This window comes from Myxine glutinosa, chromosome 2 (assembly GCF_964187855.1).
Source record: "Myxine glutinosa chromosome 2, kmMyxGlut1.1, whole genome shotgun sequence".
NCBI classification, from domain to species: domain Eukaryota; kingdom Metazoa; phylum Chordata; class Myxini; order Myxiniformes; family Myxinidae; genus Myxine; species Myxine glutinosa.
This window is the reverse complement of record NC_136262.1, coordinates 261,312,329-261,333,076: the sequence shown is the minus strand read 5'-3', so window position 1 is coordinate 261,333,076 and position 20,748 is coordinate 261,312,329. Positions and strand designations below refer to the sequence as shown.

The 20,748-nt window shown below is 43.8% G+C and overlaps 1 protein-coding gene across 3 annotated transcripts; it reads right to left on the bottom strand.

Annotated features, from left to right (window-relative positions):
• Nucleotides 1-665: 665 nt before the first annotated feature.
• On the bottom strand, nucleotides 666-19,962 carry LOC137411733 (sequestosome-1-like). Of its 3 annotated transcripts, none has more exons than XM_078772496.1 (10): nucleotides 19,685-19,962; nucleotides 13,851-14,085; nucleotides 10,503-10,598; nucleotides 9,323-9,657; nucleotides 8,910-9,192; nucleotides 8,350-8,415; nucleotides 8,102-8,166; nucleotides 7,818-7,919; nucleotides 7,422-7,599; nucleotides 666-1,274 (listed from the first exon to the last, which is right to left on the bottom strand). In XM_078772496.1, the coding sequence occupies exons 2-10, from the start codon at nucleotides 14,032-14,034 to the stop codon at nucleotides 1,093-1,095; spliced, it is 1,491 nt and encodes a 496-aa protein (XP_078628622.1). In that variant the 5' UTR covers nucleotides 14,035-14,085; nucleotides 19,685-19,962; the 3' UTR covers nucleotides 666-1,092. The 3 variants fall into 3 exon arrangements, with proteins under 3 accessions (XP_078628622.1, XP_078628621.1, XP_078628623.1); XM_078772495.1 differs by having other exon boundaries at nucleotides 19,723-19,947; XM_078772497.1 differs by having other exon boundaries at nucleotides 19,798-19,926.
• Nucleotides 19,963-20,748: the final 786 nt, after the last annotated feature.

The window sequence follows — 20,748 nt, the reverse complement described above, 5'->3', positions numbered from 1 at the left end:
CGCAAAACCAATTATCTTCTTTTCGATTCGTATATAAACATCATTAAAAGGGAATAATGACCTCGGCCAAAGTTCAAACGACGTTTAATCTCCACATGAGAGAATTCCACATAGCTATTTGGGCGGTGCTATTCCACATAACTATTCCAAGCTACCAGATCGCTGTCCATCGATCTTGCCATGGCCGGAACAGCTATCGGCTCAAAATCCTTTTAACTGTTGATTTGGTAATATCACGATTTGAAACACGATGGAATAATATTTACCGATATGAACAGTGATGTGGTTTTTATTGAAATTCTAAAGATACTGTTTAGATTTTGATGATTTGCGTACCCACCCTAGCACCGATACCTGCCCTACGGGCTTCAATTGGGAGGCCCAAATGAAAAGGTAAAATATCAGAAATTGAAGGCTTTTTTATTTTAAACGATTCATATAAACATCCGTTAAATCATATCACACGCAAATCATCAAAATCTAAACAGTACATGGCGCCCATGACGGAGTTGTTAGGGTTTTAACGAATATTAAAATTAATTGCGCCTCCCAATTGAAGCCCCGCCCTCAGGGCGGGTACCGTTGCTCGTATTCTGAAATTAACTCACACAACTTCTAAGAGAGACAGAAACAAAGCAGCCACAAAAGCAGTGCAAATGACGTCATCATGGTTTATACTTTTTATTTGCATACAAAAAAAACAACACCCCAGAGGTCCTACTCTCCACGAGGGACTCAGTGTAATCACAGATCGATTATGCCCAGAGAATCAGGAATACGACGCCATTACTTCAACAATATTGCACGAGTAAATGAGAAACTTGAACAATTCAAACAAGTCACCCAAACACTGCTCACCAAACCTTTGGGTCACGTTTTATGCAAATTAAAGATTAGATAGATCGACAGAAGTTCAGGTCTCAGAATAATAAGGAAATTAATGCTGCAAAGTTAACGTTAAAAAAAGAAAATAACGAAATCAACAATCCTTGAGAATAAGTAGTAAAGGATTCTCTCATTCACTCACACAAAAACAACATCATGGATGCACAAGATTAATAAATGTGCGAGCAGGTGGGCACACCCTGATCCCTAGGGGATTTGCCCCTGCTCAGACCTGATGCCAGTGCTAGAGTGGACTGTGGCTAGAGCATCAATGGCACTGGAGACATCACAGTTCCGTGAAAGAAGCAAGCGAGACAGCTCTCCATTTTCGTCACCGAAACCCATGGATAGCATTTGAGAGAGTGCTTCAGCGAGGCGTTTATCTGCATCTGGAGTGTGACAGAAGAGCAAGAACGAAACAAATGACACTTGGCATCTTATTATATAGCAGGGAGGTGGGGGCTGCAGGAATGACTCAAACAAAGCTCAATCCACTGAGCCTTGCACAAGAAGACTTTCTCAATGGTGTTATTTTTATTATTTATACAGACATCTTTCTTGCCTCAAGAGCTAAAAAAAATAATTGCAGATGTGTGACAGGAAAGAAAGGGGCAAGAAGAGATGTTTGAGGGGCTGATGAGACAGCAGGATGTCTCAAGTACAATACAAGAAGAGATGTTGCATTATGATGTCTGATTCCTTAATATCTCTCCCTGGTTACTCCCTCCTCCGGTATGACAGACCTGAGCCTCGTCCTGGTGGTGGGGTTGCTGGGTCTTTATCAAAAACTCTTCCTCACTCTGCCTGCACTGCCCTCTCTCCACCCCACCCCCAGGAGTACCTCTGGCTACGGCTTCCTCTCCGCTCCCACCTTTTGTTCATATGTGTTCTGTACCGTCCTCCAAACAGTGATGACTCCATCTACATCTCGCTATCTGATAACATGGACCAACTTCTATCTACTCATCCCAACGCTCTCTTCAGGTGTTCCTACAGGATGCCTATATCACTACTCTATCCAACAACATAACAACTACACTTACACCCCCAGCAGCTTCAGAGCATCTTACTATAATTCACCAAATGTCCGTTCGTCTGTCTGTCCATTTGAAGGTACCGTAAAAACTGCTGAACCGATTTGCAAGATGTGGATACCCTTCCCCAAAATACAAGGGATAAACAAGATGGACACTCATATGTGGCGATTTCAATATTTATTTATTTATTTTTTTGTATACATAATCGAGTCTCGTGAAAGAGCTAACATTTATCACACAAACAAATCAAACAGACAAACAAACAAAGTATATAAAAAGGGGAGCGGTGGACAAGATGGAAGCACAGAAACACAACATTTGAGAGCAGGGACATCGGGAATGTGTGGGAGGGAGAGGGCTTGGGGGGAGGCGGCGTGGGAAGGGGGGGGGGGAGGGAGAAGTATAAACACAAGGACACCAAGGACTTCCAGGAAAGAAGTTGGTGTTTCAAAAAAGTGGATTTGGGGTGAAATTAGCGGGGGTAGAAAAGATCAAGGTTTTGGATGGGGGAAGATAAGAGATGGTGGTGAACAGCTGTTTTAAAGACCTGGAGGGAGGAGTGGGATTGAAGAGAGTGAGGGAGTTTGTTCCAGAGGTGGGAGAAAAGAGGAGTGAAGGTGAGCAGAGAGTCTTGATTTTGGCAGTTTAACCATAAGAGGGTTGCAGGCAGATCTTGTGCGACCTGCATGAATATTTGGGGGACAGAGCCCAGAGAGAGCTGGAGGAGCAAGGCTGGAGAGGAGTTGGTAGAAGACAGAAAGACCAGCAACCTGCCTGCGGTGAGCAAGTGAAAGGCCCTCGGAGGTAGCTTCATCACGGGAGATTCCAATGATTCTGAATGCTTTGGTTTCAACAGCGTGAAGACGAGCTAGGTGTGAGGCAGGAGCACCAGCCCAGAGGGGGGAACAGTATTCCATTGAGCTGCGGATGAAAGCCTTATATGTGGTGAGGAGCTCAGGTATGCCAAGGAAGGACTTCGCACGACGGAGGATGCCCAGTCGGCGACTGGCTTTGGAGGCCAGATTTGAAATGTGGTTTTCCCAAGAAAGATCATGGCAGATAGTGAGACCCAAAAGCTTGAGTGACAGAACTTCTTGGAGAGGATTATTCAGAAAGTGGATTGGAGGGTTGTCCAGTCGGTCTTTTCGGAGAGACATCGTAAGAGTGAGATTTGTCAGGATTGAAAGACATGTTCCACTTGTTTGCCCAGTCTGTGATTTTGTCCAGGTCTGCAGAGAGTGAGGAGCCTGCAGACTACCGATCTGAGGGATGAGGAATGGAGCGGCAGAGTGGAGTCATCAGCAAAGAGATAGAGAGGATTTTCAAGAGCGTAAGAGAGATCATTGATGAAGACCAGAAAAAGCACAGGGCCCAGTACACTGCCTTGGGGAACTCCAGCCTGAACAGGAAGAGGAGATGAGAGAAACCCATTCAGGGCCACACATTGACTACGACTAGAGAGGAAGTCTGCCAGCCATGCGTGGAGATTTCCATGGATACCAAAGGAGGAGAGTTTGGTGAGCAGAGCGGGGTGCCAGACGGTAGCGAAGGCACGTGATATGTCAAGGGAGACAGCTCTAATTTCCTGTTTGGCATTGAGGACCTCCATCCATTGTTGAGACAGAATTGTCATCATGTCAATTGTCATCATGCCAGCTGGCTGGATGTGGGTACCTCTCTCACCAGCCATGGCTCCTCAGCAAAGGACTTCTATCACTCATTGGGATTGACACAATCTGTCAATTTCCCGACCCGGATCTCAGTCAATGGAGTATCTTCGAGACTTGGTTTTGATTAACTTCCCTGCAAATGTCTGCTGCTCTTCTTCTGCTCCAATCGGTTCATCGGCCCATGGGCTTGTTAAAGTGGAAGTCTCTCTGGCCATTCTCAGAGAGCCTCCTCAGCGTCGACGAGTCTGGCATTTCACTCAGGCCGACTGGCATGGTCTTCAAGCAGCCATCAATCATCTGGACTGGTCTCCCATCTCTACTGCCTCTGACATAAACTCATCCTGGGAATTCTTTCAAAGCAAACTGCTCTCTCTCATGCACAGATCTATCCCATCTAGTCTTCAGTTGTCATACCCTTCCTCCCATCCATGGTACATGGAATCTTGTGGTGAGGCAGTTGCCCTGAAACAACTTGCCTTCGCCTCCAGGAAGGCAAATCCAATGGTAGGAAATCTCATTTCCTTTCACAAAGCCTGGAACAAGTGTGTCCACCTCTCAGGAGAGCCATGAAACAATATCTCTCCACTCAAGACTGAACTCTCAAACCCGTCTCCCTCTTCCAAATCCTGGTGGTGTCTGGTAAAATCTGTTTCTAGTGTTTGTTCCCCTTCCATCCTCTCCCTTACCTCAAATGGCTACACAGCTGACTCCGCACGTAAAAAAGCTGAATGCCTCAACTCTGTGTTTGCCTCAAAATATTGTGTCCCAAATCCATCCCTCTCTGTACCCACCGTACCCAGTCGTATCCAGCTGATCCTGGACTCTGTCCTTCTCTCCTGACAAGGTGGAGACGTTATAGTCAATCCTCGACCGATTCTGCAACTGGACCAGACGGCATCAGCCCACGGGTCCTAAATTCCTGCTCTGCCGCTCTTTCACTCCCTCTCTCTGTTCTCTTCACTCTCTCTTTTGCTCAAGGTCATCTGCAATCAGCTTGGAAATCAGCCAACATTACCGCTTTACACAAAAAGGTGCAAAAACAGATCCTTGCAACTACAGACCAATCAGCCTTCTCCCAATTATGAGCAAAGTCATGGAATCCATCATTGCTTCGGATATCAAATCCTTCCTCTTCTCCAATGGCTTGATCTCCGATCATCAATTTGGTTTCAGACCAGGTCACTCTACTCTGGACATGCTGCTTCTGCTGTCTCAACAATGGATGGAGGTCCTCGATGTCAAACAGGAAATTAGAGCCGTCTCCCTCGACAGATCTGGTGCCTGGTGTTGGTCTAGCGGCTAGGTTGCCAGCTTAGGATCCTAGGATCCTGGGTTCGAATCCCGGTCGATCGCTGAATTAACGCCAGGGGGGTTGACTCAGCCTGTCATCCTTCCGAGGTCGGCAAATTGAGTACCAGTTCACTGGTAATTCCCTGTTTGTCGTAAAAAGGCGACAAAAAGGGTTGGCGGCAGGAAGGGCATCTGACCGTAAAACATTGCTTCAAAAAGGGGACCAAAAAACAACAACCACGGTCCCCGAAACAGGCCAACCCCCGCTTGCGGGGAAAAATGGCCTCTAAAGGTTTGTTTTTTTGTTTTTTCCCCTCGACATATCACGTACCTTCGATATGGTCTGCCACCCTGCTCTGCTCACCAAACCCTTCTCCTATGGTATCCATGGAAAGCTACACGCATGGCTTACAGACTTCCGTCAGAGAGTGAGAGTAAGCACGATGTGATGATGAGCAGCACTTCTGAAAGACTGGAGGAGGGCAAAAAGGAGAAGGGGTACCAGTTCCAGACAAGGGGGTAACAAAAGGAAGGAAATGAGGTTAAGGTTCAGCTTCGAATTGTGGAGGACAACCAGGTATTGGATTCTGGAAGAACATGAAATAATATGGAAATCCTTAGACTCTATCACATGCAGTAGGGCAAGATGTGAAGAAACTTCATCAGTCCAAAGTGGAAACTCGTACTCCAATATACTTTGGATGAAGACTGTATACACTGTAATCATCTCTAAGCAACTGAAAATTGACATAACCCCACAGAGAATACCATGGTGTCAGCCTATCTTGGTGAAGTGAATGCCCAGACAGGTTGTTTTTGTAAGATATATGAGCTCAAGGGACGCGGCTCCTCTTCCAGGGGTTGGCCAGAGATATTGATTGGGGGGTAGGGGGGAGAGGGGATGTTTGAAATACGATCTTTGCAGAGGGACAGAGTGAGATCATGAGATTTTCCAGAGTTGAAAGAGATATTCCAAGTGGTGAACCAACAACCTTTTCCCAAATCTGCAAAGATGGATGCTGCAGTAAATAATCTGCTTATCAGAAGTGTGGTATACCCTTCTGCACATGGTAGTGGATATATAATCATCTGTACAACCGAAACGTGTAAAGAGGATTATATATGGAAGCAAAACGGTCACCGATGTCGACAAACAAAGAGGTTGGTCTTCAAACTGTGCCTTGAGGTACACCAATTCAAGAAAATGCTATGAAGAGCAACTTCATTTGTCTGCAAAATCTCAGCTCATGGAAGAGTCGGGAGATATGCCAAAATTGACAGTACAGTATACTAACAGTGGGGTGGTGGTAAAAAAAAAAGTTGGACACAACAAGAATGAAAGTAATGAAAATGAAAAGAGGCAAGAAGAGGAGGAAAGCAGAATAACCTGCAAGAGTTGGGTTTGGTAGGGTTAGTATTTGTGGAAAATAGAAGATAGTAATGGATTACATGAGATGGTCGTGCTCTGCTTGTGTGAAGCCATGGAGGGAAGAGTGCAACTGAACAGTCTTGAGAAGGCAGTTCCATATATAAAGGAAAAGAGGAACAAAAGGATGGAGGGGGGTTAAAGCCGAGATCTTCGGAAATGGCCTTATTGGAAGAAAGAGCGGGTCCTGGAGGAGCAGAAGACAGAAAGCAGAGGAAGCTAGACTGGAGGAGAGGATGCAAAAATAGAGGATACTGACCTACCTGTGATGTGAGAGCATTGGGCCTTTTGCTTTAGCCTCATTGAGAGAGATGCCAATATTGTTAAGAACATTGGACTCCACACATTCCAGTGGACAGGTGAGAGACTTGGACTCCAGTCCATAGGGTAGAGCGTTACTCCAATGAGCTACGGATAATGGACTTGTTGGCTGTGAGATGTTCTGATCTTCCAAGGTACGACAACATGGAGGATGCCCAGTATGTGGCTAGATCTGGAGCCAAGGTTTGCTATGTGGTGGCTCAGGGGAGGCTATGGCTGATGGTGAGGCGCACAAGTTTAAGACATGTATAGAAGTGTTGTATCTGCTCACAGAGAAAATCTGAGGACGAATGAAGGAGGAACACCTGCATACCATATATGCAGACAGCCTATGTACCAGGCATTACCATAAGCTCAGAAGATGTCCAGAGAGATGACCCCAATCTCCTGTTTGCGATGTCGTGCATCCTTCCATTGTCGGTTTTAATGGAGCAACATGACCTTGGTAGAATATCGGAGGTAGAAGTATAACCGATGATCTGAGATTAGAGAATGCCAAAAGAGGCAATGCCCAATATCCACAGCAATGACAAGATTCCAGCACTTTGCTCATGTTAAGGAGAAGGGTCTGCATTCGATTGGACCAGATTTTAAACTCTTCCTGTGAATTGGGAAAAATAGGCAACTCTCGAAGATTAAGGCAGCAGACCATTTGAGATAGTCCTGTGGAAGAGGAAAGAAGAGAGAATAGGACTGAAGTACAGTTTGTAATTGAAATCAGGTTCCAAAACTAGATTTTCTAATCATCCAATCGGGACGGACATTTCAAGTATTGTTTCAATCCTATTATACCTTCATTTGGAACGGTCACCTTCGCCTTCTCATTCAGCGGTTTTGGTTCTTGACCTCCAGCCTCTTCAGGATCAGCAACTGTGGAAGGCTGTGGCTCTCCATCTGTGCTGCCATCTTTTGCATCAGTTACCACATGGGTCCACTCCTCATCACTCGAAGTCATTTGAACATCTGCGGTCTGTAAAAACACAAGAATTTTTCGTGAAAAGGACAGTCACCTTTAACATCTTCTAGCACATCCGGAAAATGTACAACAAGGATAACCAAAACGATACTGATAACCAAAGCAACCTGTATATAACAAGGTAGCAACGTGGCAAGGACGTGATGAGCAAAGCGGCCTTTCCCTGCAAAATCAGTAAACACACTTCACGAGTGGCATGAGCGATTCCTTACCTGCTCCTTTGAATCTGCCTTCTTGTCCTGCTTGGGTTCATTGTCTGGGTGGGAATCTGTCCCAGGTTTTTCTTCGCAAGGGCCAGTCCATGTCTTGGTGCCCTAGTTAATAGCATTGACACCATTAACAATCCTACCTACATGAAATCACGACTCTTAAATACCAAAGAAAAAAAAAGCCAGGTTTTGGATTTTAAAATGGAAAAATAAAATCGCAGTGGAGCGAATGGAATATCCGCAAGTGAAGGACCTTAAAACTGCAGTGGCCAAATAAGAGTACACACCTGCCCTGTGGATGAACAACGAGAGTGGACACCATTGTGATCCACGTCCACAGTCACATTAATACCTGTGAAGATTCAGAGATAAAATTTAATGATCGCAGAAACTGAAAAAGGTGTTTTTCCAGATTGATGTTAGAGGTGTGGTTAATGTATCCCCTGACCCCCAAAATATAAATAGCGAAAAAAAACAACGTTCCAAGTATTGTGGGGTTACCCAAGTATTGTGGGGTTACGTGTCAGAAACTCACCAAGTGGGTCAAGCATGGCTGCCACGTTCTCACCTACAGTATGCAGAAACTCCTCATTTGGGTCACCTGGGACACATGTGAAAACTCATACAATCACGTTCTTAATCCCTGTCTTTTTTTAATTTTTTTTAATACAAGATCGAGGCTCGTGAAAGAGCTAACATTCATCGCACAAAAAGTCAAACCGACACAAACCAACACATAAAACACAAAATAAGGGGAGCGGTAGACAAGATGGGGAGAGAGGGTGAAAGAGACAAACATAACATAACATTTGAGAGCAGGGACATTGAGAGAACTGTGGGAGGGAGAGGGCTTGGGGGGAGGTGGGAGAGGTATAAAACATATGGACATTGCAAGGACTTCCAGGAAAGAAGTTGGAATTTCGAAAAAGTGTATCGGGTGAATTAGTGGGGGTAGAAAGTAGAAAGCAGGGGTCTTGATTCAAAACCTATATTGACATTTAAGGTACCCTGCACTTCATAAAACACATTAGTCCAAGCACCGTCACACAACAATAGAGTGCACTCAGAGAATATTGATGATAATAACATCCTTACAATGGTTGGCCGTGCCACCTTCTTCAGTTGCTGATCCACTGAAGAAATGGGGATCACATGGAGCGGCATAGAATTGAAAGAAAGGTGGAGCATGTGGAGCTTGTGGACCACGACCACGAGGACCATGGGGTCCTTGAGGTCTGTGAGATCCGTAAGGTCCGTGGGGCCCAAATGGTCCATGGGGCCCGAGAGGCCCGTGGGGCCCTCCTGGTGGAAATCCACCTGCCCAAGCAGAGTTCCAGCGCATGTGATGACCACGTGGCCCACAAAAGCCCCAGTGATGCTGAAAGATGCATAGAAGATGTCAGACATTACATTCCAAAATTATTATGAGGCATACCATTGGTGTTCATGACATATTTAAAACAGTGACAATCATTTTAAATTTTCCATCAAAAGAATGTATGACTTACAGCTGGGAAGGGCACTTCACACATGATGTGCTCCGCATGCAGTCCTCGTTCCTTGCATTTCGAGCAAAGGTCATAACTGGAACAGACTGTGCACTTGTAGCGCGTACCGACCACAGGGCCTTCACAACCATCACATACCACTCCTGGGTGACTCCAGGAAGAACCATCTCCCCAAGTACAACCGCCCCAGCGGTTCTTTCTTCTTTGTTGTTGGCCTGCAGAAGACCCAGGCCCTGCCGGCTGTTCCTGTTGCTCACCAGAAGATCGAGTAGACCGACTAGAATTTCCAGCAGCCTGCTCTGCTGCCCCCTCCTGACGCATCTCCTTCTTATCGACTGCATTGAAAAACAATACAAGATGCCAGTCGTTTAATTTAATTAGGTGGCGGAGGTAATGATTCCAAGGAGAAAGGACATCTACCGTAGCTCAATACCTGAATCAGGTGGTAGCACTTCACCAGGACGGCCGTTATTAATCAAATTCAAAAGATTCAGAAAGTCCTCTTCAAGGGTTTTGTGCGTGCACTTATATAGGCACGCCCTTATCACACCCCTCACGCCATGCCCTTGGAGCCCTGATTGGTTATGGCTCTTACCGTTGGTCTCCGCCGCTCCAACCTCGACGCCACGCTCCTCCGTCTCTCAGGCCTACCTCATGTCCCTTGACTAGTGAGCATCCTAATGCGAGGTGCAATAGCCAAAAATGGGGCGCAGGGTGGATGCTGCCCAACGAGGTAGATTTGGAGGGTGGAGGAAAAATGAACGGGGCCTATCTTATTTCTTTTACACAACACAGATGATACTAGGGAAATGGCCTTGTACTCACACAGACTATGACATAACTAATATCCTAAATGGGTCTACGTGTTGCTTGTGGACTAACTATGGGGGGCAAACCTTGAACTTTTAATGATGCTATATGGACACTCTCAAACCCCCAACACTATATATATTCATTAAGTTTACGTATTTTCAGTGGCAAGGAAATCTTGTAAGTCAGTTAAATTAAAATCAAGGCTCAGGGAAAGCCACTTACTTTACACAAATTACGTACGCAAATTAATTGTGCTTCCACACCTGCGAATTCCCATGAAAATAGAGTTTGTAGGCATGACCCCATCAAAACAAACAATGAAGAAGAAGAGATGGTGAGATAAATTAACACTGTATGCATGACTCACCCTTGATGAAAATACGCATCAGGCGCTCAGGTCGGCTCTGCACTACTTCCTGCCACTCGACATCACTACTGAATGTCACCAGATCACCCTCATCATCTACATCGGGCAGGGGTGGGGATAACATAAGATGGGGCTCGAGCGGAAAACATACTACCATTAAAACATATTGCCTATTTGTTATAATTCACAAGCACATAACATTGGTGTGCCTCACTCATCTCTCAGAGCAAACCTTGAAAAACCCGTAGGCCTAGTTTCTCTGAATGACGGACATTTCTGATGACGTATCCGCTACTTGTAAAATACTCGAGACTGTACTTACATCTATCTATAATTCCAGTAATCTCTGTGTGTCTGTGTGTCTGTGTGTCTGTGTGTCTGTGACCGCTGTTTCTCGACAACCACGGGTCCGATATACTTGAAACTTGCCAGGTATATTGCTGGGGACCCGAGGATGTGCCTTTTCAAGGTTTGAAATTAATCGGACAAGTACTTACCGAGCTATGGCGATTTAGCCGTTCGCCATTCGCTTTGGCGTTGCGAATGGACCAAACCATTCATGTAAATAGAGGGGGGGGGGGGGGTTCTGTGGTCGTTCGCTTTGGCTTTGCGAATGGACCAAACCATTCATGTAAATAGAGGGGGGGGTTCTGTGGTCGTTCGCTTTGGCTTTGCGAATGGACCAAACCATTCATGTAAATAGAGGGGGGGGTTCTGTGGTCGTTGCGAATGGACCAAACCATTCACATCGAATCATCGAATCACATCGAATGGACCAAACCGTTCGCTTTGGACCAAACCATTGCATGTAAATAGAGGGGGGGGTTCTGTGGTCGTTGCGAATGGACCAAACCATTCATGTAAATAGAGGGGGGGGGGGGTTCTGTGGTCGTTACTGCCACGTGGTTTCAAAGTTTTTTTTTGTTGTTGTTGTTTGCACGCATGTTTTTTTGCACCCACGTACGGGCACGCCCTAGGATGTTTACACACACACACCCCTACACAAATTTTTTTTTTTTTTTTTTTTTGGCAAGGAACGGGCACCCACGTACGGGCACGTCCTAGCTTATATATAGTACGGGCATGCCCTAGTTTTTGAAATGCCAGTACATTTCATTTTATTTGTACCGTGAAAAGAAGGAAATAAAGTGGAACTCGAGTTGAAGAACACGACACACAAGTTATGCAGGTAAATGTAAAATATTACGAGGCTAGATAATTTGGTCAACCAAATGTGGATACGTATGCTAACCACAATGGTAAAGAAGAATCAACGTTTTAGGCATCAGCCCTTCTTCAAAGCAAAATAACTGTTGTCTTCATTTAAAAAAAATTAATAACAGTTTTCTATTATGGTACAAGAAAGTCTATTTCGTTTTATACAATTTGAAGGGTGAAGGAATAAGGGAGGGAAAATGAATGAAAAATGAAGGACACCAGCACAGTAGCACGATTATCGTTGCCATCACGGACACTTTAACAGAGATCAGGAAAAGAATCAATCTGACAACGGAATGACCTTTACCCCGCTCACGGAGCACAAAGCGTGGTAAAGGAATTTGTTCACTTTATCTGGTTACAGATGTCGGTCCATGATCGAGGAACTACTCGACTTCAATTGAACGTTACATTTTGAACAGGAACCTGCGGTTGTGCTAGTACTTTGCCAAATTGTACAGAATCTCATCCCGATCACGCATGAACACAGGAAAGACGAAGGTAAATGTTTTGCTCGGTCTGTCTGGCGGTCAAACAAAATTGAAAATCATTCCAAACATGAAACAGCTGTTTTTAAGGACGTCATAAAAGACACAAACAGCAGGCCCGAAGAACTAATATAACATGTTAGATAAAGTAGTGTAAAAGACGATGCATCAAAGGCGGTAAACTTCCGATTCGATTGTTCATTTTGTATTTTTCTGCAGCCTTCAAAACTTTTATTTTATTTAAATTAAATTAGATATTTGAACACGAGAACACAAATCACCTTGTTCGCACTTCCAAAACCCTTCAGTTTTGTTAGTACTTGGGAAAGATTTCACACCGTTTTGACCAATCAAATTTTCCGCACACTCCGAGGATCGAGTAACAGCGAGATCAAGACAGAATGGCAGTGCCTCGCAATGCAACTATAGAGCTAACTTGATTCAAAATATCTGTTTGATTAGTTCATCTTCTCAAAAATCGTTCCATAATTGTCAGTTTCTCCGAGGAAGAGTTGGCAGAAGGTTCGACTGTGGTGTTCCCTTTGACCCATCGGCCTCGTATGGTTGCCATGGCACCTGTTATTCAAAGTTCACAAACAAAGCTAACATAGATCGTGCTCAGAAATGCAAAGCAAGAGTTTAAAAGACCCTTCCCGTTTCCTTTTCCTTAAGACCGTGCATGGCAAGGTGTGCTGCGAGATCTCCTGTTTATTTAAAGTCACAAATAAACGGTTTTTATCTTGGAATCATTTTATTGAGCATCATACTTCTATTTAATTGAATTTGAATTGTTCTTTAATTTGATTTATTTAATCAATTCAATTTAATTCAATTTAATTTAATTTAATTCAATTTTTTTCAATTTAATTGAAATTCAAAAATTCAAATTTGAAATAATTCAAAAATTTAATTCAATTTAATTCAACTTTAATTCAATTTAATTTGAATTCTATTTAATTGAATTGAGCATCATACTTCTACTTCTATTTAAACAATTACCACATACATTAAAAAACCCTGGTGTTGGGTAGCGGCTAGGGTGTCAGCTTAGGATCCTAGGATCCTGGGTTCGAATCCCGGTCGATCGCTGAAATAACGCCAGGGGGGTTGACTCAGCCTGTCATCCTTCCGAGGTCGGCTAATTGAGGACCAGTTCACTGGTAATTCCCTGTTTGTCGTTAAAGGCGGCAAAAAGGGTTGGCGTCAGGAAGGGCATCCGGCCATAAAACAGCTTCAAAAAGGGGACCGAAAAACAACAACAACCACGGTTCCCGAAAAAGGCCAACCCCCGCTTGCGGGGAAAAATGGCCTCTAAAGATGGTTATACTTCTATTTAATCGATATCTCCAAGACACTTCTCAATGGTGACTTGATACGTCACAATTCCAAGAGGAACAGCGTGAAATGAATGTCGAGTTACCATGAGGACGAATGTGGGAAGGGAGGGTAGCGGTTTTGAGGTAAGAGGTCGGGGTGGAGAAGTAGGGGCGCAATAAGATGTTGAAAGTACATTTTCACTTGCAATCTAAAGGTATGGTGAAGGTGTCAGTCTTTACCCAGCTGTTTTAACAACTCCGCTAATCTACTAATCACACAACTTGGAATTATTCAATTGATACCCAGTGTTATAAAGCATTCTCACCGCGGTAATGCAAGATGAACCTGCTGCCCAAGGTAGGAAAGGCAGTTGCGATGCCGGCGGTGAGCTCGGAATACAAGGCCGAGGCACTGACAGTGAATCGGCGAACCTCTTTTGGAGACGAACCGTCTTGGCAGAGTCCCAGAAAGGCCTTCACAGGGATGTCCCGTCCTCTATTACTTTCCATCTTCTGAAGCTCACAAACCACGTGACCTCTCCACCCGATGACCGTTTGATTCTGCACAAAACAAACATGAAAATACCATCCAAGGCAATTCTCAGAAATTGTTTGATCACCCAAAAATGTTTATTGCACATTATTTGATATTCATCCTTAGCCTGGTGTTGGCTTAGCGGTTAGGGTGCCGGCTTGGGATCCTAGGATCCTGGGTTCGAATCCCGGTCGATCGCTGAATTAACGCCAGGGGGGTTGACTCAGCCTGTCATCCTTCCGAGGTCAGCAAATTGAGTACCAGCTTGCTGGGATGAATGATCCCGGTGTGTACCCCAGTTTGGAATAGGTACACCGTATCCCTGCGCATTGTAAGAGCGTGACCAAGGGTTGGCGTCAGGAAGGGCATCCGGCCATAAAAAAAAAAAAAACATTGCCTCAAACAGGGAACCATGATTGTCATGAGGCCCGCAAGGCTAACCCCCGCTCTAGCGGGGATAATGGCCTTAAAACGATCATTCATTCATTTGATATTCATCCTTCCGGTATGTCGTTCTGACAGACTGTCTGCAGTCTGAGCGCTCCTTTTTGAGGTTTATCGATTCTTCGACCCCTTTCAGGGCATGATAGTAGAGAAAACATAAGAATACAAGTGTCTACAAAACGATTGACGCCGGGATGCAGATGACGAGATATTATGGATTTTTAATCACGACTCAACATGCAAAATTTCTCCATGACAGGAAACAAATTAACAGGTAATTCGAACCTGGATAATATGCAACAAATAAAATTTGAGGACCTCCATCCATTGTTGAGACAGCAGAAGCAACATGTCGAGTAGAATGACCTGGTTTGAATCCAAATTGATGATCGGAGATCAAGCAATGATGCAATGATGCAAGGATATCAGAAGCAATGATGGATTCCATGACTTTGCTGATAATTGGGAGCAGGCTGATTGGTCTGTAGTTGCAAGGATCTGTTTTTGCACCTTTTTGTGTAAAGCGGTAATGTTTGATGATTTCCAAGATGCTGGCAGATGACCTTGAGCAAAAGAGAGGGTGAAAAGACCAGAGAGAGGGTGAGATAAAGCAGCCGAGCAGGATTTTAGGACTCGTAGGCTGATACCGTCTGATTCAGTTTTAGAATCAGAGTCAAGGTTTGACAAAAACTTCTCCACCTTTTCAGGAGAGAAGGTCACAGAGTCCAGGAGCAGCTGGCTTTGACTGGGAAAGGTGGGAACAGAGAGAGATGGTTTCGGGACACAAGATTTTGAGGCAAACACAGAGTTGAAGCATTCGGCTTTGTCACGTGCGGTGTCAACTGTGTAGCCATTTGAGGTGAGGGAGGGGATGGAGGGGGAACAAACACCAGAAACGGATTGGACCAGATACCACCACGATTTGGAGGAAGGAGACAGGTTTGAGAGTTCAATCTTGAGTGTGGAGAGATAGTGCTTCCTGGCACTCCTGAGGGTAGACACACACTTGTTCCGAACTTGATGGAAGGAACTGAGATTACCTTAAGTTGGATTTGCCTTCCAAGATGCAAAGCCAAGTTGTTTCAGGGCAACTGCCTCACCACAAGATTCAGTGTACCATGGACGGGAGGAAGGGTAAGACAACTGAAGACGATGGGATAAATCTGTGAGAGAGAGCAGTTTGCTTTGGAAGCATTCCCAGGATGAGTTGATGTCAGAGGCAGTAGAGATGGGAGACCAGTCCAGATGATTGATGGCTGCTTGCAGCCCGTGCCAGTCAGCCTGAGTGAAATGCCAGACTCGTCGACGCTGAGGAGGCTCTGTGAGAATGGCCAGAGAGATGTCCACTCTAACAAACACATGATTAGAAGAACCGATTGGAGCAGAAGAAGAGCAGCAGACATTTGCAGGGAAGTTTGTCATAACCAAGTCTAGAAGAGAAGATGCTCCATTGACTGAGATCCGGGTCGGGAAATTGACAGATTGTGTCAGTCCCAATGAGTCACAGAAGTCCTTTGCTGAGTTGCCATGGCTGGTGAGAGAGGAACCCAGACCCAGCCAGCTGGCACGATGACAGTTGAAGTCGCCACATATGAGGAAGAAAGAGTTGGGATGAGTTGATAGAAGTTGGTCCATGTTGTCAGACAGCGACATGTAAATTGAGCCATCACTGTTTGGAGGACGGTACAGATCACATATGAACAAAAGGTGGGAGCGGAGAGGAAGCCGTAGCCAGAGGTACTCCTGGGGGTGGGGTGGAGAGGGGGCAGTGCAAGGAGAGTGAGGAAGAGAGTTTTTGATAAAGACCCAGCAACCCCACCACCAGGATGAGGCTCAGGTCTATCATACCGGAGGAGGGAGTAACCAGGAAGAGATATTAAGGAATCAGAGACATCTTGAAGGAGGAAAGTTTCTGTTAAGCAGATCAAGTCTGGATTGTCAGAAGCAACCTGTATGGAGAGATCAATCAGGTTTGAGCGAAGGCCCCGGATGTTTGAGGTCCATATCGTTAATGAGGAGAGAGGAGGAGCATCGGGTGCAGGAGAGAGTAGGGGTGGGGTCAGGGCAGGTGAAGGATGGGAGGGGAGGTAGGGAGAGCAGTTGATAGTGTGTCAGAGAATACAGAATAGTTACAAGAAAGGGAAGGATGAGGATGAAATGTTTGATGGTGATGGGATGAGGCACAGTGAGGGGTTCTTATACTGTATGTTATCAAGTTTACCTTAATCTAGTGAATCATACTGTATCTTATCAAGGTTACCTTGATCTAGTGAAGCATACTGTATGTTATCAAGGTTACCTTAATCTAGTGAATCATACTGTACATTATCAAGGTTACCCTGATCTACTGAATCATACCGTATGTTATCATGGTTACCTTAATCTGGTGAATAATACAGTATGTTATCAAGGTTACCTTGGTCTAGTGAATCATACTGCATGTTATCAAGGTTACCCTGATCTATTAAATCATACTGTATGTTATCACGGTTACCTTAATCTAGTGAATCATACTGCAAGTTATCAAGGTTACCTTGATCTAGTGAATAATACTGCATGTTATCAAGGTTACCCTGATCTATTAAATCATACTGTATGTTATCAAGGTTACCTTAATCTGGCAAATCATACTGTATGTTATCAAAGTTACCCTGATCTAGTAAATCATACTGTATGTTATCAAGGTTACCTTAATCTAGTGATTCATACTGTATGTTATGAAGGTTACCCTGATCTAGTGAATCACACTGTATGTTATCAAGGTTATGCTGATCTAGTGAATCATACAGTATGTTATCAAGGTTACCCTGATCTAGTAAATCATACTGTATGTTGTCATGGTTACCTTAATCTAGCAAATTCGACTATCTTATCAAGGTTACCCTGATCTAGTGAATCATACAGTATGTTATCAAGGTTACCCTGATCTAGTGAATCATACTGTATGTTATCAAGGTTACCTTAATCTGGCAAATCATACTGTATGTTACCAATGCTACCCTGATCTAGTAAATCATACTGTATGTTATCAAGGTTACCTTAATCTAGTGAATCATACTGTATGTTATCAAGGTTACCTTAATGTGGCGAATCATACTGTATGTTAAGGTTACCCTGATCTAGTGAATCATACTGTATGTTATCAAGGTTACCTTAATCTAGTGGATAATACTGTGTTATCAAGGTTACCCTGATCTATAAAATCATACTGTGTTATCACGGTTACCTTAATCTAGCGAATCGTACTGTTATCAAGGTTACCCTGATCTAGTGAATCATACTGTATGTTATCAAGGTTACCCTGATCTAGTGAATCATACTGTATGTTATCAAGGTTACCTTAATCTGGCAAATCATACTGTATGTTATCAAGGTTACCTTAATCTAGTGATTCATACTGTATGTTATGAAGGTTACCCAGATCTAGTGAATCATACTGTATGTTATCAAGGTTACCCTGATCTAGTGAGTCATACTGTGTTATCAAGGTTACCCTGATCTAGTGAATCATACTGTATGTTATCAAGGTTACCCCGATCTAGTAAATCATACTGTATGTTATCAAGGTTACCTTAATCTAGTGAATCAGACTATGTTATGAAGGTTACCCAGATCTAGTAAATCATACTGTATGTCATCAAGGTTACCTTAATCTAGTGAATCATACTGTATGTTATCAAGGTTACCCTTATCTAGTGAATCATACTGTATGTTATCAAGGTTACCTTAATCTGGCGAATCATACTGTATGTTATCAATGTTACCCTGATCTAGTGAATCATACTGTATTTTATCAAGGTTGCCCTGATCTAGTGAATCATACTGTATGTTATCAAGGTTACCCTGATCTAGTAAATCATACTGTATGTGATGAAGGTTACCCTGATCTAGTGAATCATACTGTATGTTATCAAGGTTACGCTCATCTAGTGAATCATACTGTATGTTATCAAGGTTACCTTAATCTGGCAAATCATACTGTATGTTATCAATGTTACCCTGATCTAGTGAATCATACTGTATCTTATCAAGGTTACCTTGATCTTGTGAATAATAATGTGTTATCAAGGTTACCTTAATCTAGTGAATAATACAGTACGTTATCAAGGTTACCTTAATCTAGCGAATCATACTGTATGTTATCAAGGTTACCCTGATCTAGTGAATCATACTGTATGTTATCAAGGTTACCCTGATCTAGTGAATCATACTGTATGTTATCAAGCTTACCCTGATCTAGTAAATCTTCCTGTATGTTATCAAGGTTACCTTATTCTAGTGAATCATACTGTATGTTATGAAGGTTACCCGGATCTAGTGAAAAAATACTGTATGTTACCAAGGTTACCCTGATCTAGTGAATCATACTGTTTGTTATCAAGGTTTATCCTGATCTAGTGAATCATACTGTTTGTTATCAAGGTTACCCTGATCTAGTGAATCATACTGTATCTTATCAAGGTTGCCCTGATCTAGTGAATCATACTGTATGTTATCAAGGTTACCTTAATCTGGCAAATCATACTGTATGTTATCAATGTTACCCTGATCTAGTGAATCATACTGTATCTTATCAAGGTTACCTTGATCTTGTGAATAATAATGTGTTATCAAGGTTACCTTAATCTAGTGAATAATACAGTACGTTATCAAGGTTACCTTAATCTAGCGAATCATACTGTATGTTATCAAGGTTACCTTAATCTAGTGAATAATACAGTATGTTATCAAGGTTACCTTAATCTAGCGAATCATACTGTATGTTATCAAGGTTACCTTAATCTAGCGAATCATGCTGTATGTTATCAAGGTTACCTTAATCTAGTGAATAATACTGTATGTTATCAAGGTTACCTTGATCTAGTGAATAATACTGTATGTTATCAAGCTTATCTTGATCTATCAAGCAACATGTTGCAGACTTACCAGTTAAGCTAGATAATGTACAAAAGGTACTTCAAGTACAAAAGCAGGATGTTGCATGTACTCCTGTGCATGTTCAGGCAGCCATTTTATTTCAACTCGACACATAAAATGGTTCACGTTAAACAAATCATCCTTCACATCGACAGCAGTAGCCCGATGAGACAAATAGAGCTGCTAATGCAATTTTAATCTCATGTTCACTTATACGACAAGCTATGAACACCAGACAAACATGGCTCATGCCAAACAACTTACTCAGCTGCCGCGTCCCTCTGCGAGTGAACTGAGCTTACCTGCTCGACCGTGTGCAGTGCACGAACAAGCTTGTCTGCCTATTTATCGATGTACAGCCCGCCGTCTGAGAGTACCTGATTGGCTGCGTACGTGTCCGCTTGTCTCGTAATCTCTTTAAATCAACTGACTCACTCGCCCTTCATCTCTCAGAGTAAACCTTGAAAAACCCGTAGGCCTAGTTTCTCTGAATGACGGACATTTCTGATGACGTATCCGCTACTTGTAAAATACTCGAGACTGTACTTACATTTTTGAAATGCCAGTACAGTTCATTTTATTTGTACCGTGAAAAGAAGGAAATAAAGTGGAACTCGAGTTGAAGAACACGACACACAAGTTATGCAGGTAAATGTAAAATATTACGAGGCTAGATAATTTGGTCAACCAAATGTGGATACGTATGCTAACCACAATGGTAAAGAAGAATCAACGTTTTAGGCATCAGCCCTTCTTCAAAGCAAAATAACTGTTGTCTTCATTTAAAAAAAATTAATAACAGTTTTCCATTATGGTACAAGAAAGTCTATTTCGTTTTATACAATTTGAAGGGTGAAGGAATAAGGGAGGGAAAATGAATGAAAAATGAAGGACACCAGCACAGTAGTAAAGCGCGGCGTTACGCGCGCTGCTTGTGAGCAAGGAGGAAGCGGACAAGCGGTAACATATAAACGTCTTTATTGTAAGAGCACACTGTAACACTGAACTGCTCCGGGCTGGTCGCCCGGTGTATATCATGAGGCCACGCCTACCCCTCGGGCGTGGCCACCGCCCACTTGGTGCGTGGAATGATGTCACCACGCCAGTGGGCTTTTGTGTCCGCCACACGCGCCCCCCCAGAATTCCCGCGCACCTGGAAGGCCAGTTTGCGGGGCAGACGAATGACCCGGCCGAAGCGCCCCCTGGCGATCGGCGGGGTGCAGGGATGCCAGGTGGGATGCCCCTGGGATGGGTGCAGGACCGGGGGGCGGCGGGGCTGGGCGGTGCCGGGGGTCCGCCCGCAGGAGGGCGGCCCCGACGTGGGGGTT